The 24,273-nt window shown below is 42.5% G+C and overlaps 2 protein-coding genes across 2 annotated transcripts; one reads left to right on the top strand and one right to left on the bottom strand.

The window, feature by feature from the left end:
* Nucleotides 1–18: 18 nt before the first annotated feature.
* On the top strand, nucleotides 19–7,337 carry cfap92 (cilia and flagella associated protein 92 (putative); the record flags this gene model as incomplete). The annotated part of the gene is made up of 11 exons (XM_084039081.1): nucleotides 19–48; nucleotides 179–274; nucleotides 741–925; nucleotides 1,292–2,151; nucleotides 2,266–2,460; nucleotides 3,105–3,360; nucleotides 3,434–3,598; nucleotides 4,011–4,196; nucleotides 4,376–4,526; nucleotides 5,818–6,032; nucleotides 7,107–7,337. Exons 3-11 carry the CDS (start codon nucleotides 797–799, stop codon nucleotides 7,335–7,337), a joined length of 2,388 nt encoding a protein of 795 aa, XP_083895207.1. The 5' UTR covers nucleotides 19–48; nucleotides 179–274; nucleotides 741–796.
* acad9 (acyl-CoA dehydrogenase family, member 9) lies at nucleotides 7,260–20,969 on the bottom strand. Its single transcript, XM_084039128.1, has 18 exons — nucleotides 20,700–20,969; nucleotides 20,036–20,129; nucleotides 19,790–19,891; nucleotides 17,383–17,489; nucleotides 17,121–17,221; nucleotides 16,764–16,842; nucleotides 16,485–16,656; nucleotides 16,328–16,401; nucleotides 16,168–16,243; nucleotides 16,008–16,078; nucleotides 15,797–15,916; nucleotides 15,588–15,716; nucleotides 14,596–14,675; nucleotides 13,128–13,254; nucleotides 12,965–13,042; nucleotides 10,288–10,416; nucleotides 8,089–8,161; nucleotides 7,260–7,791 (listed from the first exon to the last, which is right to left on the bottom strand). Exons 1-18 carry the CDS (start codon nucleotides 20,880–20,882, stop codon nucleotides 7,691–7,693), a joined length of 1,896 nt encoding a protein of 631 aa, XP_083895254.1. The 5' UTR covers nucleotides 20,883–20,969; the 3' UTR covers nucleotides 7,260–7,690.
* Between the last annotated feature and the right edge of the window lie 3,304 nt (nucleotides 20,970–24,273).

Here is a 24,273-nt window from a genome sequence, read left to right as displayed (position 1 = left end):
GGAGTGATACACTGTTGAATTCCAATTCAGAGGCGTGCTTAGAAACAGGTACGCCATCGATTCTTTCCTTATTAATAATGGAATCATAATCAATGGTAAACAATAATGTCTCATTATATATCTCTTTGCTAGATGTCATGCTAATATACTTCCCTGTTTACTCTTCTTACCAAAACAGAATTTAAGAAACCCACAATTGATGCGTTCGACCTTGAGGATATTAAAAAACAAGGCACTGCCTCAGCTGAAATCAGTCCCATCCATTTGTTGGCAGGTGAGTCGACCTTTTACTTACAAAAATAGCTTTAAAAAAGTATTTGAAACAAAGCAATGTATTTACTTTATTATTAGAGGCCTGAAGAGGTAAACATATCCGTTAATTTCATTCAGTTGGAAAAAGGCTGAATAAATGAACACCTTTATAATAGTTGCTGAAATGTTTTTTTTTTTATATATATATAAAAATTCTTGCCATGTTAATCACCTTGCAACACCTCATATTTATCTTGCAGGAGAAAATGTAATGTAAATATAATGATATGATGATGAAAAACACACAACTTTTATTAAGCTATTACTTGTCGTATTAAACAAACCAAACTAGAGATCTGTGAGGCTGAAATTAGGCACAGCTATTGAGAAATTTCACCCTCAACCAAAGTGGTGGACCATAAGATGTAACATTTCAGACAGTTAACCATGAAAGAAAACATTCTGTAGTCTGTTATTCCTTCTACCAGGTGAGACCTCATTGACTGAACGCTTCTCAGTCTGTTCATCTGGTATATTTGAGTTCATGTGCAGCATCTCTCTGGACAGTCCATTAATATCTGACCAACTAGCGGCTGAACTCAATCCAATGGTCATCACAATTCGGTCAGCCACCTCAATGCCTTCATCCCCGCTCCCTTTCCACGTCCTACAGGTGCGACTTCCATCTCACCGTTAACTAACCATGTCACAATTACTACATGGCTTGTACTTTACATGCATGTTATACACTGTTGCCCATAAAGTTGGAATATTTTGTTTTCAGACTCTGTTTATTCCTATTTAAATGCATCAGTAATCACATTTGAGCAGGTGCAGTGATTACATTATGTGTCCCAATTACCCAGCGGGAAATTAATTCATGCATAACATTTGTTTGGCAACAAGACATTTGAAAATGATTCCAACTTTATGGGCGATCCTGTACATCCCTTTCCCATTCACTATTTAGTTTATAGAAGTGATTCATCTTGATTTGCATGCATTGACATTTAGCAGTGGGCTTTTTTTGTTTTCCCAGAATAAATGTGTTCCTGTATATTGCCAGTACAAGTTCCATAACTTGAGCACACACAGAACAAACCATTACAAGCATGGCACCAACATCTACTTCCGAGATGTGAATGTGATCCTGACTGGCTTGATGAGACCCAAAGAGCTGAGAGAGTTCCTCTCCGGTCCGCCTCTTGAGATAGAGGTTCATGATCGTGACAGGAAGTTGGAAGAAACACACACAACTCCAGCAACGTTTCCCACAGGGTTAGATAGTGACCTCCTGTGTGGTGAGGCGGCACGTTTAAAACAGAAAGTGGCAGTCGTTAACTCTCACGGTATAGCAAGCCTAAACTTGTCCGAGCTGCTGCTTGGGAAGAAAAGCCTAAAGATGCATTTACAAATCAAATGCTGCCCTCCTCCTCCGCTGCTGGACAGGCAGCGTGGAGCACGGAACAGGAAGGTGACAGACGCTAGCAGAGAGCCCATGCCACAGGGCCATTATCTTGATGCCAATTCTCAACTCAAAGTCAAGGTTGAGATAGCTTGTCCACTCAATGTTAAGAGCAACATCTCCGGACCGGAGTCCTGCGATGATCCGTTTGGGCGCATCATCTACCTCTTTAATTACAACAACGTATCTTTGATGACCAAGCTGAGGTCAGAGATCCTCAGAATCAATGCCTCAGCTTTCCACTTGGGCTTGCACACGCTGGAAAATATAGAGAAGGCCCTATCAAATTACATAATGAATTTCAAGCACGACGAGAGCAAGGATCTGGATTTCGTTACGGGATTCCACGTGCTGGATAAGAGGACGCACATCTTTGTTCTTGAAGGGCTGAAACACAAAGCAGTGAAGAGGCTTCGGGAGGCCGTTCCTATGAAGTAAGCCGACTGTCTTACACTGACAGCCCACGCTAACAGTTTTCAGCTGTCTATTTGAATGCAGTGTTTAAATTCCAACGAGAATCCTGCAGCTTGTTATGTTATGTTTTGCAGGCTAAGTGGGAGCGAGGAGGAGCATGTGATAGTCCTCTACAATTTCAACCTGGGTTTCTTCAAGCGCATCTATGACTCATTAGATCTGGGCCTGAGTCCTGTCCATTTGTGTGAGTCACTGGACATCATCATGAGGCAGCCTCTGGTCTACATTAGAGGCACGGTCCCTCAGCCCTGCACCCAGGCTTTGTTAAGGTACCAATATAGTGAGATTACAGGGAAAAACCAACTAATCATCACAGATGGAGTTTATACAGAAAACCAGCTACTAAGTAAACCTTTGATCAATATTATTTTGTGTAAAATAAACTAAATTACAATCAAATTCATGTAACTGAAGTATACATGGTCTTAGCTAAACAGCTAGCACACTGGTATGATCCTTTAAACCCTTGCATGAATTAATCTATTGCATGTTGACTGATGAATGGCCATGTGTATACTGGAAGAAATGTGTAACAAATGACACAACAGACTTGACCAAGGTAACTATTTGTTAAAGAGGGCATGCCGTGCTCATTTTCAGGTTCGTAGTTGTGTTTTGGGTTTCCAGTAGATCGTGTTTAAATGGTTTAATGATCAAAAAACACATTATTTTTCTCATACTGTCTGTCTGAATATAACTGCATTCACCTTCTGTGTGAAACAGTCCATTTTAGCGCCTGTCTCTTTAAACCGCCCTCCCGTCTTTTGTGATATTGGAAGGGGAGCCAAATGTGAATGGGTTGTTGAAAGTACACAAAGAATCTGACTGGGTTGTCTTCTTTCACAGGTTCAGCAACCCAAATGTATGTGCACAAGCACTGAACCTTTAACCTCTGAGAAGTTCTTGTATCTAGGTTAAGCCAGCTTCGTCAAGTGAGGCAACTCGAAGATGTAGTACATTACAACCTCTTCCCCTCAGCTGATATGATTCTCAGCATGAGCAACAACTATGGCACATGTGCTGAGCAGTTGGAGCAAAAAGCCAAGCCAACCACTCCGCCTGTCTGCAGGAAAAGACACGAACCACTCGACACACACAATCGAGAGTACATGAAATGGAAACACAATAGCCAGCAGCTGCGGCTCAAACAGGCCAAGGACTTTATTCAGGTCTGTACGCCTAAATGAGTAGAATCTGATTCATTTAACAGAGACACTCATGTGTTACATCATTCTCCTCCAGGATAATATTAAAAAGGTGCAAGAGGAGAGTGAGCGGCTGCAGAAGCCGAAGGCTGCTGTATTAAGGATGGAACCGTCCGCAGCCAGGCCGACACACAACTACAGCATCCAGACCTTCAACTCCACGGAGCTAGCCAAGGAGCAGCTCCGCAAAGAGATGGCCCAGGTCTGATCAATGTATGAGGCAGAATGTAGTGTTTGTAGACACATACTGTTTATGGTGCACCTTACAGTTATAAATCAGGGTACAGCTTGGTGTCTCAAGAGTGTAGCACTGCAGTCTGAAAAGGCACGCAGTGTAACCCCTAGCCACAAGCTTCAAAGAAATAGTGGGCAGCATATGCAAGATTTTAACAAGATTATGCACGATTTTACCACACTGCTGAAACTCTGATTCTCTCTACTGGCCATCAGGGGGAGACTCCGTTGGTTGCAAAAAGTCTGATTGCATGGAAGGCTATCTCAAATTATGGATGCTCACTTTGTTAACCGCTTCACACCAGAAGGCTGGTTGCAAAAAATCTGTGTCCAGAAAAAAAATAGACTAAAATGTGTTGTGTGTCTGGTGATATGTGCAGGTGCCAGGGCGGAGGTTCACCTACAGTCAGCAGTATCACAGCGCTACGGTGACGCCAATAGATGTGACTTCAAAAAATGACTCCAACTCCACTGCTGCTTCTGCAATGTGGTTCACAAGTCTGAGCAGTGAGTCCAGAGTTCACCCTCGACACCCAGATGAGGCTCGTGTGGAAGAGCTGAGGGAGGTAGGTTTTTTTGCAATTCCTATGAATCTTAGCACGGGAATCACATTTGTATGACCGTCTCTAGACCCAATAGCATACAATAGGACATGGCCAATGACTTTGCTGCTCTATCCAGTGACCCAGTAGGCTGTGTATGCAGAGGGTGACGTTGATAATACTACTGTTCACTGTGCTTGCAGCCATGGAGAGAGAACATCCTACATGCAAACATATTGAAGCCTACACTGTCAAGGGACATACTGGCCTGGAGTCAGCGCTGTGAGGACTTTCAGCTCTACAGCAAACCCCCCCCTCTCTTCAGCCCACCTCCTCTTTCCATTCACCTGGCCGGTAGGCAGCACCCCATCACTCAATCACCAGACACTTTGAATAGCAAAAACACTCACTTTACGTGTATCAGGTTTGTATGACGGTGTGTTTTTCTTGTGAGTAACTGGGTGGTGTTGACCAGAGTTCAGGTCAGAATCAAAGAGAGGGCTTCTTCAACACACTTCGTCATTTATTACTGAAGTTCAACAGACTACCTAACTAGACAGGAGAAATCCATCAACAGTTCACGTCACACGTCACACAGACACACAGTGTGGGGCTTGGCTGACATAGGGGTTTTTCCATGGAGGTATATTGCTAAGAAAGCCAAAAGTAAACAAGTATAAACGTAAAGGTCTAGTTTGTTGGATTTGGCGGCATCTAGCGGTGAGGTTACAGATTGTAACATGCTGAAACTTCTCCTGTGTGCCAAACGTGTAGGAGAACTACGGTCCTATCTAGAGCCAGTGTTTGGTCTGTCCGTAGAAACATGGCAGAGTCCGTATGTCGATATAAACAGCTCATTCTAAGGTTACAAAAACACATTTCTTACTTCAATTCTTATGTTCAGGTGAATACACTAAGGAATATATACTTATACATTATTATCATAACTATTTTGCCATGCTAACAGATTTTTCAAGAGGTGAAGTCAATGTGTGGCTGCTGCTAAATCTGGAATTAATTTGTTAGTTTTTATTTGATTTTTATCCATTTCTGAATCAGGCATCATCATTTGTTTAGTTTTTCTTAATGGATCTGTATTTAGTTTGTTTACTAATAATGTTTCACTGCTTATTTTCATATATTAATAATAAATCATCCTGGTTGGTACACACTGCACTGTGTTTTCTTGCCACACACAAGCTGTGCCATTTTAATAAAAATTATAAAACTGTACAACACATTGGAAAAAAAGAGTGTGTGATGACTATGCTGTAATAAGCATTCAACAGTAGGATCCAAGAGTGGAGATTTTCCTATAACCGTCGGGGCTGTAAGCTTTTTCTCAGTATCGAGGTCCAATATTGATATGTTGTGATTGAAGCTCCAGATGTCGACAGTTTGAGCCAATATCAGATTTTGCTTGCCAGTAAAACTCCCCCACACCACACTGGAGGATAGATTTGTTTAGGGAGCAACCACGTCATATCAAAGTTGACAAAGATTATCTACTTATTTATGTAAACTGTTCTCAGTCCAACCTTCCAGTGAAGTCAAATCAACTTTTGCCCCGTTATGTTTATCAGTTATTGATAAACATGACATTTTTGATCCAGAGTTAAGTGGCTGTGCCGTTGATCCCCCTCAGGAGAGCGTCTGCAGCAGGAGCAGCTGGAGGCAGCCAGAGCTCAGTACAGTCGCTGGCTGAAGAAGCTGCTTCCTGGCGGCAGCACCAAACCACCAGGCAGCGGCCCCTTAGTGGAGTTCAAGTGCCACATGGGAGGAAACTCAGGGACACTTCAGGATGTACTGAAAGATGAGCCTCAGAAGTATTCACTGAGGAAACCGGGCATGATGCTAAAGGTACAGTATCGTTAGGTTATTTAGATGACAAAATGATCACATCAACTGTAAAAATACAACCAGGAATAACTGGACAGCAGCACATTGTCTAATGCTGCGACTTTGTCACAATTCCTCCATTATTTTTTAAATGCTCTTAAAGGGGAATGACTTGGGTAATCCAACATTGCCCAAGACAATTTTGTACTTTTTTTAATAAATAATGAATGGACAAAACTGCAAACTCATTTTGATGACAAGCAGAAAGCAGTGATCGGTGAGCTCTTTTTAAAGGACGTCGCATAATGAAGGATGTTGAAAGCCACAGAATTCTATTCAGCCTCTACACCGAGAGGTTTGGATTCTGTCTAACAGCAAATTCACAAAGATAGGCACTGATAACCACACAGTTAGAGTGAAATGATTACATCTTCAGAGATGTGGTGGTGACTGAAGAACAGTGTCATGCCCAGACTTCCATGAACCAGTGATCATGGCAAAGGCAATTAACTCGTAAATAGGGTTTCCCTCTTCCTTGCCTGAAGTTTTGAGGAATGCCTGTGCACCTCATCAGTCAGGACCTGGAGCTGGCTGTCCAAACATTTCATTAGTCTTATTTTCTCGCCTTTGTTACGCCTACTGCGCTCTTGGCCTAAAGGGGCAGATAATAAACGCACAATTCATGGTGCAATCAGCAGCCGCAATCCATTCTTCGGGAATTTGTCCTCGATAGTGTCCCGACAAGCCTCGTAAGTCTCTTTCTGGCTCCTTTTGGCTCCGGTTTTGGTCTCTACCAGCTCCAGAAGGAAATATCTGGCTCTTTAGCTGCTCTGTGATCTACTATGTTCACCGGCTGGCTGTGTGGTTTTTTAGAGCCTATTCACTGAAAGGGATGCTGCGAGACCAAAACAGTAAAATTGCGGGATGGGCAGCTTAACAGTGAGCTGAAACTCACTATAAAGCTAGATAATATGCTATATAACAATCCTAGCTGCTTTAATGTCCATTTTCCACAACACTTCTTTAACATGTTTCTTTTCCAGCTCGTCTGGGTTTTGGTTGCAGCTGACTGTAATGAGGTTTTATGTGTTGCAGACTTTTCCTCAACTGTCCGTGATGAACCTGGGTGACAACCCAGCAGAGGAAAAGAAGAGTGTGGCTCCGGGGTCGGGGCCCCTGAGTGGACTGCAGCCTCAGCAGCAAAAACAACGCCATCGTCAGACACATCTCTCTGGACAAGTACCACTATGTCAGTTTAAGTTAGAATCTTTATTTTTAAAAACCCAACAAATACTAGAGAAAATCATAAAAGGCTTGTTCATGTAGCATGTTCTATTTCTTCTTACAGGAGGTTCAATAAGCAGCATCCATCCCTGTACAAGCAGACTGCTCTGCCTCTGAAGGGCGAGGAGAAGAGTATCTTCACTTTTCAGTAGCATGCGCTGCAGAAACCACAAACCTGTACCATGTATGTCAGATAGGCCGATCTTGTGCAATTGTTCATATAATGCCATTTACCAAAGATCTCCAAGGGAGCCATCTTTGAAGCCATGGTTAATAAAATACATTAACTACTCCGATAAATCTCTTAATTTATTAATCATCGGACTGCAAGTTCAACTGGTCCATATTGTCCAATCGGAGTAAAGCAGACGCAGTGTTATGTCACATGGGAGAGCTCAGTATGTCCTTTCAAGAGGGTGAGAGCAGACGTAGGCTCTGTTCTCCAAGACCTCCTTGGCGATCTTCTTGATGTTGGCATCATTGTTCTCTGGAGAGTCTGGAATAGATTGATATGGGAATTACACAAACAGCTTTCATTTAATAATACAAAACACAACTTTCGCATCCGTCTGGATCGTGTCACCGGATAACTCTGGATTACATATAGGCCATTAAAAAACACACACAGTGTGAAAATGAAAAGCAGCGAGGGGTTCGAGTGCTGGTATGTGGGGCTTGTTGGGGAAATTCCGCAACACATGCAAGTCTTTTGTACTCTGATGCAGTAAAAAAAAAAAAGAAGAAGAAAAAAAGCGAGGGGCTGTTCTCAATTACCATTTTGTGTTGTACTTACGTTTTTGCAACTGAGTCATCAAGTAATTGTTCTTGAAGAAAGCCTCGCTGCAGAATGTGTTTGCGAGTAGAACCTAGAACAACAAACATTCATCAAAACCTAAAAGTAATCAACTCTCAAGTGAGACAATCGCAAACGTTTGTAGCTTAAATGTTCATCCGCAAACACAAGAAGTGGGAGAATTTGGCACACATTTCATCAATAAGCCAGAGGTTATATTTTACAACCCATCGTGGAAATGAAGTCAAAGTGAATAGGGACCCATCCAAACAACCAAGCTTTTATAATCACAAGGAGAACACCGGATGAAAGCTTAATGATTGAAGCCATATTTGCTTTTAAAATCATTCAGAACTTGGTCTGAATTACTCTGTGATCCTCAGGCAAAACATCCAGCCTTGTAAGAAAAAGACACAAATGGCTATTATTGGAAAGGAATTCAGTGAGACAGGATCTGTGTGTGTGTTTTACATAAAGTACAAAAGGTGGGCCGCAGCATGTTTGCTGACATTTGTGCCTGTAGCTACAGTGGAGAAGAATACTGTGGTGGTCTGAAACGCAGGGGGGGTTGAAAAGAGGATAATACAAATCATTCATTGCCTTCTTCACTTTGTGCTCGAGTAAAAACTGTTTTCCTCATGAAGGCAACGCAGGCTACACCCCCACAAAACATAATAGCTATACTAAATCTAAGTAAACGAGTCAAAGCACATGCAGATAAAAGTCCTAATAAAACATGCTTGCAATGAAAAATAAGAAAAGAACATAATTGGAGGTGACTGCTTGCAGACTTGCTGCTTTAATTGCTCTCGGTAGACAACCTGCTGCAGTGAACAACACCGAATCTCATTAGCTAACGTGTGTTTTATGAAAGGGAAACGTTGCCCATTTTCAACCTGCTTTGTATCATTAACCTCCATGCTGCGAGAAGCCAGCGCTCCCGCTCACTTACCGTCAGAAGCCGAGGGCTGTTCCAACTACAGATTGTACTTCTGCATTTTTGTTTGCCCTTCTCCACGGACAGAGGGGGCATCGTGCAAAGCTGGAGTTAGGCATTCAGGGCTACTGAAATGAGCCAGACTACGGTGTGGAGTAATTACGGCAAACGCTGCCACGGCTGAGAGTCACGCAGGCACACCGGTGAGGATAGCCGTGCAACAAACCCAGTGATTTCTTCGTATTTATTTAAATATGTTGGCCGTTTTGCCTTTTATTGAGAGAGGACAGGATGAGAGAGAGGGGGGATGAGATGCAGAAAAGGCCGCCGGTCAGATTCGAACCCGGGGCCACTGCAGTGAGGACTGAGCCTCAGTTCATGGGACGCCGACTGAGCTAGAAGTCCCCCAAACCCAGTGCTTTCTGCTTGTTGTAGGTTTTATCTGCCCATGTAATATTTGTGCCTTTGAACTACACAGACAGCCAAGTTTTATGAAAAGACCATCGTTCCAGCGGTGAACTACTTATTCAAACCAGATCATTTTACTGCTATATGCTCCCAGCATGCAATCTAAAAATCATACACCGGGGCAGCATTATGCAAAAAAAGCAAAGGATTAATGGTGGCTTTCATGACAGCGGTTTTGCATAATCTCTTTGTAAAAAGGTGCTAAAGAAATGTCAAAAATCCACCCAGAAAACATGAATCTAGCAGGCGGTAGAAGGTTCACATTAAGAGACTTTCTCAGTATTGTTGCGTGCGGCAGGGCTTGGGTCAAATATGGCCACCCACCAAACTGATCTGCTGTATTTACCATCTAGTAATCAATAATATTCAGACATCCATATCACGTGGAAGAGAAATGCGACTATTATAAACGAATCCAGCTGTCTATCCAGGCTGGTAACTGCCCACGTTTTACTCAATCCAAACAGATTTTCTTCTTTTTTCCCCGAGTGCTGCCAAAATGCAGAGGACCTACACTCAATACTGTGCCTGAACGCACCCTGTGCTCTGCAAACATGCTGTGCTGTGTAGACACGGTGTGAACACCAATATCCACATTGTGTGACATTGTATGGGATGACTGAGGCAGTAATTATATATGTAAATATAGACAAAATGATCTGGTGAGGTAAATGGAAAACTGCTCTCTATGAAAGGTAGAGAAACACACAAGATGAATATTAATTCCTGGTGTGTGTGTGTGTGTGTGTGTGTGTGTGTGTGTGTGTGTGTGTGTGTGTGTGTGGGGTACACACCTCATGGTCGTGGTTCCTGAGCCCGATGCTGATGGAGCGGCTGGTTCTGGAGAGGACGGCCGTCATGGCGTAGAGGTTGATCAGCACATCTGCTACTCTCTTCAGGATGAGCTGTTCATCCACTACGGTCTGACAACGTCAATGGAAACAAAACAAGGAGACTTCAATCATCGAGCGTTTCCAACCTCACAAACTATTTCAGTTGCTTCTTCTCAAGTCTGTCTCTGGGGAACAAAGTAATCCATGCTGTAATTCATCCTGGAATCACATTTTCATATAAACCTCAACCCATGTCTGTTTCAGTAACTTATACAATCAGACTCACAATTGTCTGTTTCTTCCAGCTTTATCTAAATTGTTTATAAAATTGTTGATAAAAGGATAGGAAGACAAAGATATACGTTTAGTTCAGAATGTGTAGGAGGATTTAGAGTCACATCACCGTATTAATCGAGCCGTGTCAGGGCTCCATCTGCAAATTAACCCTTTCAGAGTCCTGAGAGCATGTCACTTCTTTCATCTGGTAAACCCCCACACATTCTCAGTTCCAACACTTAATTGTGATGCATTTAATTGCTGCTGCTCGTGATATTTGTAAAATATATTTTTAGCCGTTGCATCGGTGCCATACGGTATCACTCCCAGCTGTGCCACCTTACCACGCCTCTCTAAGGGCCTCTTATAACAATGTCATTGAGGGAGGCTTTTGACAGGGAAGTGCTGTGAAATTAAATTTGTTCTCTGCTGCTCCGGGAATGGTTTGGATTCAGCCTTTAAGTTGTGATTAATTACTTCCCGTGTCTGGAGATTGTTTGACAGAGGCCATGCAGACACCAGGATCCCCTCTCGCCTGGTGTGAGATACTGATGCTCTGCTCTTAGCAGGTTTAAATCTTCATGACCTCTCAGTGGGAGGGGTTATGGAGTTGTCCCGTCTCCAAACATATGATGTGAACTAGATAGGATCCCAGACCTCACAGAGGACACCCACAGTGTTTTAACCACTTCAGGCTATTAACATTAGTGTGTTTGGTAATTAAAATATTTTTTTTATTATAGCTCGGCTATCTTTTTATAGCTTTGGTCTTCAATCCAATCAGTAACACATGGGGACAATCCTGACGGGGCCCAAACACAAGCAGTCATATAACCTTCCTCTTTGTGCTTTCTCCTCTCTCAGGTGAAGCTGGACCGTGGTGGACCTGCTGATGCTCAACACCTACTGCTGCTTTCATTACTTTGTCACATTTCCATCATTCATATGCTACTATTTCTGCTTTTTATGCTATTATTATTACATCGTATCCACTGCTGTTGTTATCTTGAGTGGTAATCATTTTCTATTATTTCTGACATCAGATCCCTCCTTAGTGTCTCTCCCTGAGGTTACTTCCTTTATTTTCTCCCGTTAAAAGGGTTTTTAGGGAGTTTTTCCTTATCTGATGGAGGGTCCCGGGACAGAGGATGTTGTACGATGTGCAGATTGTAAAGCCCTCCGAGGACAATTTGTGATTTTTGTCTATATAAAGAAAACTGAAAATTGAATTAAATAAGTTGAAGCTGTAATCATCCATCACAGTTCACAGTCCGACTTTCGGGTTCAATGTTGTTCTTACTGTTGCTTGTTTTCCTGCGTGCGAGGAGGGAATTATTGTTTTGCATTGTGAGCACAATGTTAGCGAAGACGATGGTTAAAAGTATGAAAATAAGACTCAAATTGTGATGAATTCTCCTTGCATGTTGGCACCACTTAACAACAAACCACAACAAGCCATTAAAATGAGAAATGGGCGTCCTTGTGTGCGTGGTGGTCAGGGTGTGGTTCTCCTTGCATGTGCACTGCTGTGATCAGGAGCCCCAGAGGGACTGAGCTCTACGCCTTTAATCTACCACTGGAGGCGCTGCTGCCTCCAAAAGGTCCATCTTTCTTAATATTTTCCCCAAAACCGAGTGTCCAAGGTCTGACCTTTGATCGGTTAAAGGAACAGACAATCTTTTCCCTCTGATCTGTAGTTCTATTTATCAATCTAGATGGCTTTGGAGCGAGATGCATACTTTTCAAGATATCGGCCGTAGAGATGTCTGTCTTCTCTCCAATATAATGGGACTACATGGCACTCGGCTTATGGTGCTCAAAGAAAAATCTCTTTCAAATGGTCACATTATACTCGAGAGAAGATCTGGATTGATAATTACAGTTAAGAGGAAAAACTGTCCCTTTGAGAACAACAACAGTCAAGAGAAAAACAAACAGATCACACGTATTGTTGATCATTAAGCTTAGTTCCATTTAAGTGGTTTTAACTGCAATATTCAGCAGCTGAAGACTGCAGCGTGATGAAAGCCCTCCGAGGACACTCGGGGGACCGAACTGGATCAAAATGGATGCAAACAACACAGGAAGTCAGGATTTGGAAAGCTGACCTGTCCAAGACGTTTATAGACGTTTATAGCTTCTGTGCGGAAGCCGTGATCACAAAAGCATAGCGAAGGAAGGGAAAGAGAAGAGTTTGGAGCGGCTGTCTGGAAGATATGAACTGAGATCTACGGTCTAAGAAACAACTCATACATTCAGCAATTTGAGAAAAGTGGAGATTTAGTTCAAAAGGAATTGGGAACTTTTGAGCAGGAAAACCCCAGGGCTGTTTTTCCAGAACGTAAAATCACTCAAACGTTACCTTGCCGTATCTGTACAGCAGGCTCTCCACCGTCGATCCAAAAAGGCTGACGTTCTGTTCAAACTTCTTTGCGCTTTCCTGTGAACAGAAAACCTCTAAGCCTCAACTGATTTAACCAAAGCTTATTGTAAACACGTCCTTGAAGTTCAAATAAAGCTCTTACTGCCAAGCTGGGATGCACCACTCCGTCTTTGCCCGTCAGGCCGAGGTCTGCTGTACTTCCCAATGAGCTCATCAGTTTCTTGCCCACCATTCCCAAAGCCAGACCTATATTTCCTTTCTTCATCTCCCTGCAGGCAGAGCGGAGAAAAGATACATGATGATCGATACAGCAGAGTATGGCAATATTGTATCGAAACACAGACGCCAAGTAGCAATCTTTTATTACATAAACTATTAATATTGCAAATACACATTAAACCTTTTGGTACCAGTTGCTTTTTCAGTCCACTAGATGGTGCTGAGTTTTTTTCCTGATAAAGTCAGCGGGATTGGCAGGAAGTTGGTTAAATCAAAGCAGGAGTGTTGGTCACTGTCTGCAGCTAAAAAAAGAGTCATAAATCACAATATATTTCACCGCAACTCTCATCATATTGCAAAATATTTAAAATTGCAATCGTATTGTGATTTAGGTATCGTGATAATATTGTGTCGTGGGGCCTCTGATGATTCCCAGCCCTACTTTCTATGCAAATAAGTCCATCCATCCATTTTCTACCGCTTATCCTGTATTCAGGGGGGGCTGGAGCCGATCCCAGCTGTCATTGGGCGAAGGCAGGCTACACCCTGGACAGAACGCCAGTCTATCACAGGGCCAACATGTAGAGACAAACAACCATTCACACTCACATTCACACCTACGGGACATTTAGAGTCATCAATGAACCTATCCCCATCCTGCATGTCTTTGGACTGTGGGAGGAAGCCGGAGAACCCGGAGAGAACCCACGCTTACACGGGGAGAACATGCAAACTCCACACAGAAGGAACCCGGGCCGACCTGGGAATCGAACCCAGGACCCTCTTGCTGTGAGGTGAGAGTGCTACCCACTACACCACCGTGCAGCCCATGCAAATAAGTCACATTGCAAAAATGGTTAAATTCACAAAGACCGCTAACAGACACACACTGTTACAGAGGAATTACGAGGATCTCCAGAGAGTTTCTTGTGACTGAAGCACATTTAGAAGAGGTGTCACACAGACTTTCCAGTGATCATAGCATATTAAATCCCAAATACATTTGGTTTCTGTCACATTTAAATTCCTTGCCTGAAGGTTTGAGGAATGTGTCTGCACTTCATCAATCAGGACCTGCAGCTCGCCGTCTGAAAATGTCATTTCGCTTTTTCTCCTGCCATTGTTCCGCCGACAAAGGCAACATTTATCCTTTGCCAAATGGATAATTGCAATCAGACACAAAAAAGGGAAATTGCAATCAGCTGCAACACTTTATGAGTGTTTGTGCTTTAATTACGTGCTATAAACTATATTATTATTATATTATGTTTAACAGGTATGTGGTTTTCTGATAGGAGTAACGCCCTGAAGTGGCCAAGATTGATGTAGTTTACAACAAAAATATGACACTAACCTAAATCTCAATCTATATCTAGTCTTCATATTCTTACTTGATTTTGCCTGTGAAGACTTGGCCAGCATACTGCATTCCAGTGAGAGCGATGTACATCCTCAGGATTTCATTGGTGCCCTGAAAACAGCAACAGAATCCAAAAATCTATTCTCAAACACTCACATCTATTATACCATATGAACGTGGCGAGGCAGCCCACGACGAAGAACACATTAAAAGGTTGGTGTGTGAGAGATAATAGGTCCCACATTGTCCCATTAATAAAACATGGAAAATCCCATTTAAAAACAATCTGATTTTGACTGATTATGATTTATTCACACCTCATGAGACTGACACAAACCAAAGGGTGTTTAAATGGCCGATGAGCTGCTCCTCAGTCCATTCATCCAACTACAGAAACAATCCTGCAACCTCAATGAAGAAAATAAGCAAACCTTCGATTTCAAAATCAAATGTGCCATCTGGTGGTCAGTTACAGAATTTCACTTTTTTAAAAAGGTATTAATGTATGTATTTAATGGTTTCCAAATTATATAATTAAGAAAATATGTCCCTGCATCACAGCAATGCTACATTTCCACAGCGTGGTCTGGCCCAGCTGTATGTAAGTTGTGTATAGTACCAGACCCGTCTGATGTTCCAAGCGAGCTGAGCCGACACTAGAAGAACCACTGATTGATCAGAGAGAATCATCTCTCGTGCAAAACAGGGCATCCTGCACAAACTTGTGATGGTTAAACAGCCAAGCTACAGTCAATAGCGAGCAGCCAGAGACGTTTGTCCTCACTTCACTCAGATTTTGTATTTTTTTTTTATATAAATGGGAGAATGCAAAACCACATCATATACCACACAATCCAATTGAATAAGGATTAAGCGAGTGCTGCACTGAAGATTATGTCAAGGCTGTTTCACGTGGCGTTGCTATGGCGATCAGCTGATAACGGTGCCCATACTGAGGGAGTAATATCTGCAGTATCGGCTGGAATGACGGCCCTGATTTGAATAAATAACTATAACGAGTACCTCAAAGATGGGCAGGATGCGGCAGTCCCTGACGTAGCGCTCGTAGGGGTAGTTCTTTGTATAACCCAGACCGCCGAGGACCTGAAGAGCTTCACTGACACAAATCCAGCCTCCTTCTGAGCTGAACACCTGAACGGGAGATGGAAAATACACACCATGAGGCATTTTGTTTTTGTTTAAGGAAGTTTAATGAGAAAGCCTTGACTAACCTTAACCATGGCGGCCTCTAGAGAACAGTCTGGAAGTCCCGGTCTGTCCATCATCCCCGCTGTCAGGTACGCCATGCTCTCCATCACATATACATTCAGAGCCATCAATGCAAACTTCTCCTACAATAACAGGGAAAAACAAACACCGTCTTCACCTCCATCCAGACTGAGTGATGGTGACTATTCACAACGTGGGACAAGAGGACCGTACCTGAATCATACCAAATTCACTCAGGCTTTTGTTGAACTGCTTCCTGGTGGCAGCGTACTCGGAGGTCATTTCTGCAGAAAGACGGACAGACATGACGTCAAACTGAAATGTTGTTCACAAAACCCACACATGGAAGCTCTTTCCCGGTTAGGATTTTTACCGATCAGTTTTTTGATCATTCCAGCTGAAGAACTGCCCATACTGAACCTCCCCGAGTTCAGGATGTTCATGGCAACCTGTCAAACACAAAGAAACAGTTGGTGTACAAATCAATACAGCCGTTATGGATACAGTCATGTGGCTAAAAGGAGAAAGCTAACCTTGAATCCACCACCTATTTCTCCTATTACATTCTCCACTGGCACAGGGACGTTGTCATAGGTCACTTCACAAGCTGAAAACGTCCAACAGCATCATTACATGTGACATGAACTCTAGTAAGACCACCCAACGTGTACATCCGTCTATGAGGCTTACTGTTGGAGCCCCGGATGCCCAGTTTGTCCTCAGGCTTGCCGCTGGTGACGCCCCCGAAAGCCCTCTCCATGATAAATGCAGAAATCTTATCCTTCTTCACGCCGTCTACGACCACCTCCGTCCGGGCAAACACCGTCATGATATCGGCCATGTCCCCGTTGGAAATCCAAATCTGAGAACACAAAGTCAAAGACGTGGGATCTTTAGAGTTTGAGGCAAAACCAGTGATGCCAGAGGATTCAAATTCGGAGCCCCGAATCAAACATGATTGGCTCTCACCTTGGAGCCGCTGATCAGGTAATGTTTTCCATCCTCTGACAGAGTCGCGCGGGTCTGAATGGAGGCTGCATCACTTCCACTGAAATGATCAAACCGGGTGTAAGTCAAGCTAATCCAACCAAAGTATAGATGGCATCACAGTGTCACCCTTGCAAACAACAGACCCCTCAACAAAAAAAGAGTTATTGGGAGTTTGCAACACTCTGGGGTTTTTGGAAGTCATACAAGTCTGAAACAGTCCCAGGCAGACACCACCAGTGTAATAGTGATCATGCTAGTGTAGCTTGATCTCTATGTGTGACTGGGCTGCAGAGGAGTGCTGGGAACAAAATGTAAATGAGGTTTCAGAGCCGGTACCTCCCAGGCTCGGTCAGACAGAACGCTGCGATGTGTTCCCCCGAGGCCAGTTTGGGCAGATACTTCTGCTTCTGGGCTTCGTTTCCTGCGATCAGAATCCCCTGAAACACCAAACAGCTGTTAGTGAATCACACAGAGGCATCCCCTCGAGAAGCTCCATACCCATCATGTGAGTATAGACAAAATCCTTCCCTCCAGTTTCTCAACACGACCGACATGCAGATGATGATTTAAAGTCACATTTACATTGTTTTGGCTTTACCTTCAGTCCAATGGCTTGATGTGCAGCCAGTGTCACAGCAATAGAGCCGTCTAATGAGGTGATCTCTGCCAGTCTTGCATATACGGTGTTGGACAATCCGAGACCCCCTGGGATGAAATTTAAAAAAAGACTGTCTTCAAGCTGTTTTAATAGGACACAGTGGGACTATTACTGCATTTCTAACTGAGAACTAGTGTGGTGTCATTTCTCTGAGGGTTGTGTATAAACTGGGAGGTTGTTGTTCTCCAAAAGTCGATTCATTTTCAACTTTTCGCTGCATGCATCCCTGCCTTTCCCAACGCTGACGCCTGATTGGGTGTGAATGCAGCCTTATAATGGAGGAGTGGAGGGTTTCAACCATAGACTGTTTATAGGAAGTGGAGTTAGAGTCATAGACATGCCACCAGACAGACAACAGGATAGTTTTCACTCTGCAAGTAAAATACTAATTTACTAAAATGTAATCAATGTAATCATTAAGCAAAGAATCTCAGCGCATCATGTCTGTAGGACGCTGTAGGACACTGTAGGACGCTGGGCATATGGGAATTTGTATTGTTTTGCTATGTTGAGACAGTGATCAGTGTACGTTTTTATTCATGCAATGTTATTCTCTAATATGGGTATTATGTTTGCCGTTTGCCTTGAATGAAATGTTTAATTTATGTTTTCAAATCCATTGATTTCTATTGACTATAATGTATGATATACGCTTTAAATGTGGACCCAAGGAATAATAAACTATAACCTAAGAATGTGGATTAATTGTGTGACATCTACTTAGTAAACACATTAGTTAGAAGTAGGGTTGGGCATCGTTTGGATTTTACCGATTCCGATCCCGATTCCGATCCTCTGTTTCGATTCCTGTTCTAAACGATTCTCGATTCCGATTCTTTGAGGTGCAGGTCAACAGGTCCAGTGTTGCCACAGTTACTTTGAAAAGTAGTACTCTTGACTTCACTTAACTTAAATAATTATTTTGAATATTGTAATGGCAGTAACATCATGAATGAACATTTTATGAATATTGAACCAGCATTAGAGCAGCTAGGAGTGTTTTTTTATGAAACCAAGGATGAGCACAGTCCTCAAGTATGAGCGGCGTGATGACGAAGGGAGGGGGCGGGGCCAGCAAGCAGCGAGACATTTCTCCACTAAACACTCAAGAGAGACTCCGCTCGCATCTCAGCACAGACTGAGTTAGCAGGAGCTCCGAGAAATCGTTTGACGTTGTATTCTTGAAAGTAGACAACACTTTGTTGTTAACACAGAGTGTACAACAACCTTTATGTTGCCATCTTTTGCTGAGATGAAGTCGAAATAATGCTTGTATTTCCAGCTGGAAAATGCGTATCTCTCCCCCTCCATTGTTTACGTTTCTGCCGGTAAAGCCGACTACACGCGACCGTCCGTGAAGGTGTCGGCTAACATACGTCACCCCCGAGACGCACGAAGAAAGCAGATCTTTTTTTTTTTACTGACAAAAATAGTAACGCGCCGTGTATTTGGATAAGTAACTTTAATCTGACTACTGGTTTGGCAATAGTAGCGCGTTAGACTACTCGTTACTGATCGTTCTATCGCGGAGTCTCCGCACGCCGGGCGGAGTAATACAAACAAACTAGTGCGAGCGGAGTAAAACAAACAAACTAGTGCGAGCGGAGTAAAACAAACAAACTAGTGTGAGCGGAGTAAAACAAACAAACTAGTGCGGACGTTTAAGAACCGAAAAAAAAGGATCGCAATTCCAACAGCTTCTTAACGGTTCCGGAACCGGTGTTGTGCCAGTGTAGGTATCCCCGACAGAAATTGTTTCCCCTGGCTGCGGGAGCGCGCGTTCATTCAGGCGGAGCAACAGCGTTATGATTTTATTCTTTTGTACGTCGTAACGTCGTGCTAGTACTGAACGACAAAACGAAGGTAATCATTTCCTCATGTGATTTGACATATAACACGCTGTAATTCAAGTCCTGGTATGGAATTTGTTGAACTAAATATACGTCAATATCCAAAATCAAGACCACTGTGATTGTTTTCTGGCTTCAATTACGTCTATTTAAGCTACTTCACTCGAAATGTACTATAGTAGACAGATGAAGTCTGAGCATCAAATTATTTATTTTGTGTGTTCTTTAGATACTACTCTATAACCTCTGGGATTATGAGCAAGTTTCCTATTTTATACACAAAGTTATGGGGGGGAAACAGATTATTTCAGACGTTTACCTGTCTGCCAGAATTTGTATCCCCCCCTCAAAATAGACAGAGGAAGTAGCTCCCGCAGCCAGGGGAAACAATTTCTGTCGGGGATACCTACACTGGCACAACACCGGTTCCTATTTGGAACCGGATCTCGATGCCCAACCCTTGTTAGAAGTGGGGTAAGAGGTCACAGTGACCTTACCATACTCCTCAGGAACCATGATCCCAAACAGCCCAAGCTCCTTCAACCCGTCCAGAGTCTCTGGAGGGATTTTGGCTTCTCTATCAATCTTTGCCGAGTCAACTGAAATCAGAACAAACATTCATTTGTTGTTTATGTATCAAATTACTCAAGAGGCAACAAACAGCAAGATTGTAATGCTCATATAAACACCTATGCTGTAGGTTGCTAATAGCATTTTGACTTTTGTCACATCTCCTCTCTCACCTTCCTCACTGAAGAATTTCTCCACGGGTGCAACAAGCTGGTTGATCTCCTCCAATTCTTCATTTCCAATCTCTGGATACGGGAAGACCTCCTCCTGGAGGACAAACACCTTTTAGAAACTAAATGATCACATGCCACAACTGCATGCACACAAAAACAGGTTCCTCAGCTTCGAGTGTTCTCAGGTGCATGGTGGCTTCAAGAAATGTCTGGAAGCAGCAGGATTCCTCCTAGAGTTGTTCATCAAGACGAACTCATAACTGTAACTCTTTGCTAGAGATGCACGGATAGCAATAGGGATATCAGTCCAATTCTGTGTCAAATAGCAGGATCAGGTATCTGTGACTAGAGGCCCATATGGTATCATTAATTTAATAAAAACATATTCAGATAGCACCATTTAACTCAACATACAAATGCAACATAATAAAGTGGATGGGTCGGAACACATTCTGAAGCCACTGTGTGTTCAAGTAAAACCAACAAGCTGACCCGGCATACCACAGATAACTGAAGCTAGCTAGCTAGTTAATTCGTTAGCTAATTAGTTAACTACATAGATAGATAGTTGGTTAGTTAGTTAGTTCGTCGGTTGGTTAGGTTGGGATTTGAAACAGTCTCGACAGAAACAAATGTACGTGACGTAAGCTGAGGGTTTACTTACCTTCTTCACCTGACCGAGGAACAGCTGCTTGGCATATCCGAGGTTTCTTGAGTGCGTTTTAATCAACCTCCGCTGCTGCAGGTGTAGCACTTCTTTCCCAGCATGCCTCACGTTACCAGCGAGCAACCGCCGTCCGATTTGAGCAGATTTAGACAAGACGACCAATCTATTTACACTCATCATTCTTCTGACATCAACCTCTACTTCACACAGTCCATGGGCATATAACCACAGCCAGGCTACCTTTCACCCATTTCTGTCCCATGCTGATGACGTACACGAATGGTTAGATGTAAGCTTCACAGACCCCCGTAAATAACAAACGCTAGCTTTACAATTAGGTACAGACTAACGGTTTAAACGTTTTATGGCAACATAAAACAGACACAACAAAGAAATAAAATCACTTGTCTTTTTTCTCAATTTATTTTGGAAGAGAATATTTCCAGCAACATTTCATACAACACTACTGTAAAATATCTATTCTTATAAATTATTCTTGACAGGATTTTCAGACTTTCTATTTTCTAAATAAAAGTCTGAAAGTATATATATAAATATTGTGTGTGTGTAAAGTCAACGATGTTGACCGTCAGTAATCCTGTTTAAATGTCGGGGATCGTGGCTTTCCGGCGGTCCGTTTATGTCACGTATAATAGCGATATTTCTGACAGTACCTGAAGATAGCATTCCAGCACAGCAATGGTGCAAAGATACCACGTGGTGGCGCAATGTGCAAAGGAACAATTAATCAGTTAAGGGCAAAATAATAAAGCATTAAAAAGAAATGTATCAACTTGGAACTTGTTTTTTAACTATAAATGTAGAATACAGCAACAAAGACATTAAACTGCTGTAAAAAGACAAAAACAACAACAACATCTATCTAGAAAAAAATAATAAAAGAATGATACACACAGAGCAGATGGTTTGTGTACGTTCTGTAAGTCAATTGACAATTTGTCCCAAGTGAGCAATTTGTGCTGCAGCAAGCATAAAAAGACAAAGCAAACATACAATAGGAACATGCAGCAGTTGACACAAACACATGGCCAGGGTAGCAATAATTTTTTTTAACTATTTTCTATATTTCAAAACAACAATTCTGACACGTCATTGCACAGTTAACACAAGGGTAGTTGATGACATTAACCATGGCCCTGTTCCATTTAGGTGGGCCAGGGCCTTAGTATTGTGCATGCTGGCTGACTGGGATGACTGTGACACACTAAATAGAATGAGCCCATGATTAATGTTATTAATTACATCTGTATTTACAGACCTGCGATCCCAGGTCAAAATGGCTGCTGTAAAAAGGGCCTATTGTCCCCAGTCATTTAAGCTTCTCCGGAGCAGTCGTAAAGTGTCTGCAGGAACCCCACAAGGGCTATAAATAGCATAATATAATGAACATTGGATATTGTCAACATCTCCATTACAAATGTAATCTCTGTCGCTGTCAACAGAACATGACTGTGATGTAGCCTAATGCATACCATTCCTTGCTGGCAGAGGAAGTGAAGCCCTGTGCCCGGCCCCTCCCAGCCGCACGATGACGTCGTCCTGCTGACACTGAGGATGTGGCCCTCAAAGCTGGGATCTATTTTTAGCTCCAACCTCAAGGGCCAGACAGACAAACAGGGCAAACTGTCACTCAGACCACCTGCCACAGTCGGGCAGCCAGCCATGCCTGAAGAGAAGAAGGCCGAGAAGAGAATCAGTGTTACTCTCATCAGCAGTGACAACTACCAGAGCTTTTTGTTTAGGTTTATACAGACGTCTCAGTGTCCCTGGAGGCATTTTGAAACACAAACACGTGCAATGTCATGTCTTCCAATGTTTCTGGGAATATATATAAGCATTTTCACCTTAATTTGACAGAGAACAGGGAACAAATGGCTGAGAGAAAGCCGGGACATTGTAATTATATTGCATGTGCTGCCAAGATGTGCTGTGGGGATGTTAAAGGGGACTTTAAGGAGAAAGAACATAATTGTATCATGTCTTTTGTGGCTCTGGACGGAGTTTTGTGTGTGAAAAAACAAACAAACATATGATGTCATCAGGCTTACCCCAGCTTGAGCCCAGAGCAGGGGCTGATCAATGGGATCAGCCCAAACCGTAGACTTTATATACGATGTGGACATTCACTCCACCACTGGTTGGTGGACTACAGTTTGAAGCCTCCAGGTTGGCATTGTGACCATTGCCATCTTGGAATTTTGGCAACCAGTGAACAGATGTAACCATATTTGGACTGAGGAGGAGCGACGGGTGGATCTGGTGAACAGAAGCAGCAGAGCGGCAACCTAACTGGATCTGGATCCATCTAGTTTCTATAGTGAAGCGGTTAACAAAGTTAGCTTCATGATTCAAGATAAACTTTACAGCTACGTGTTGAAGGCATCTTAGATGCTAATTGCATTAGTAGTGTGTTAGTGACGGCCCTTGGGAATTTCCCATTTATATCAACTATATGCTCTATTTTTCAAACCACTGGATAATGGAATACCCAGCTAACCTGCCGTGGAGCAAGTTATGTTTGAGATCAAATGGTATCAAATCACTTGACTAATCAATAAGATAACATTACACAAATTTCCGAACGTCATAATCCAGGCTCAAAGGAAAAACTGCTGAAGGCAAATAGCTGGCGAAAATCACAGACTGTGTGAACGTGTGAATTAATAGCTCATAATATCATGGGTGTTTTTTTAAATTATTAAATTCATGTGTTTCTCAGATGTATTATTATGGCATGTATGACAATATTTCCGGCTCATTCTTTCAGGTGCAACCTTTGCATTGTGAAACAGACTTGGGAGCAAAAAAATAAATAAATACATTGTCTAGTCCCTCAGCTACAAGCAGTCACAACATTCAAATTTGATAAAGATAAGGCTACATAGGCTATTCATATTATTAGTATAATAATATTTGTAGAATTGATTGCAGTGGTGGCTGCAACGATTGTTTCTGACTGACTGTAATTCCAAGAACTCTCAATTCATATTGAATTCAATATATTAAATATTTTCAAAACATCTTATTTGTCTCAAAAATATTCTGCTTTAATCCATATTTGTTGATGTTCAGACTTTCAAAAAGTCAAAAACTGATATGAGAACAACTCGAGCAGTGTGCAGTTATTCCTTTTTGAAGGTATAAAGAGGCCTCTATAAATGGCTGGTCTCTGTTTCATGCAGACACCCTCTATGAGCCTCAAGACTTAAGGTCATATCAGCCTGGGTTAAAACTGCTGGGCTAGTGACTGAAGTCAGTCACCAGAATCTAGTTTCCTCACGTGTGTCCTGATGGTGGGATGACAATCGTCACTTCCTGTTTACGCTTCTTCATTCATAAAAAATCGGTGTGAACAAGATCCGGAGCAGAATAAAATGCAGCAATGTATCATTTCCCCCCCTGGTCCGGACCAAATGAACAAAACATGTGTGAAAGCAGCCTGGGGAATCTAGCACCACATTTAGGTAGACAAGCACACAGAAAGTGTGGCCAGTCATTCAAGTGAGACCAACAAATTAGATTCTTTGACAAAGCAGATACACGTCACAGC

Source organism: Eutrigla gurnardus, assembly GCF_963514095.1.
Source record: "Eutrigla gurnardus genome assembly, chromosome: 2".
Taxonomy (NCBI): Eukaryota; Metazoa; Chordata; class Actinopteri; order Perciformes; family Triglidae; genus Eutrigla; species Eutrigla gurnardus.
This window is presented reverse-complemented; position numbering and strand designations above follow the sequence as displayed.

What these genes read in the sequence shown, in the direction of transcription:
- acad9 (XM_084039128.1), bottom strand. Translation starts at nt 20,882, where the DNA reads ATGATGAGTGTAAATAGATTGGTCGTCTTGTCTAAATCTGCTCAAATC. An exon ending in AAATAGGTGGTGGATTCAAG is followed by an intron (nt 16,244 to 16,327) that starts GTTAGCTTTCTC and finishes TGTGTTTGACAG; the next exon opens with GTTGCCATGAACATCCTGAA. An exon ending in AATGATCAAAAAACTGATCG is followed by an intron (nt 16,079 to 16,167) that starts GTAAAAATCCTA and finishes GTCTTTCTGCAG; the next exon opens with AAATGACCTCCGAGTACGCT.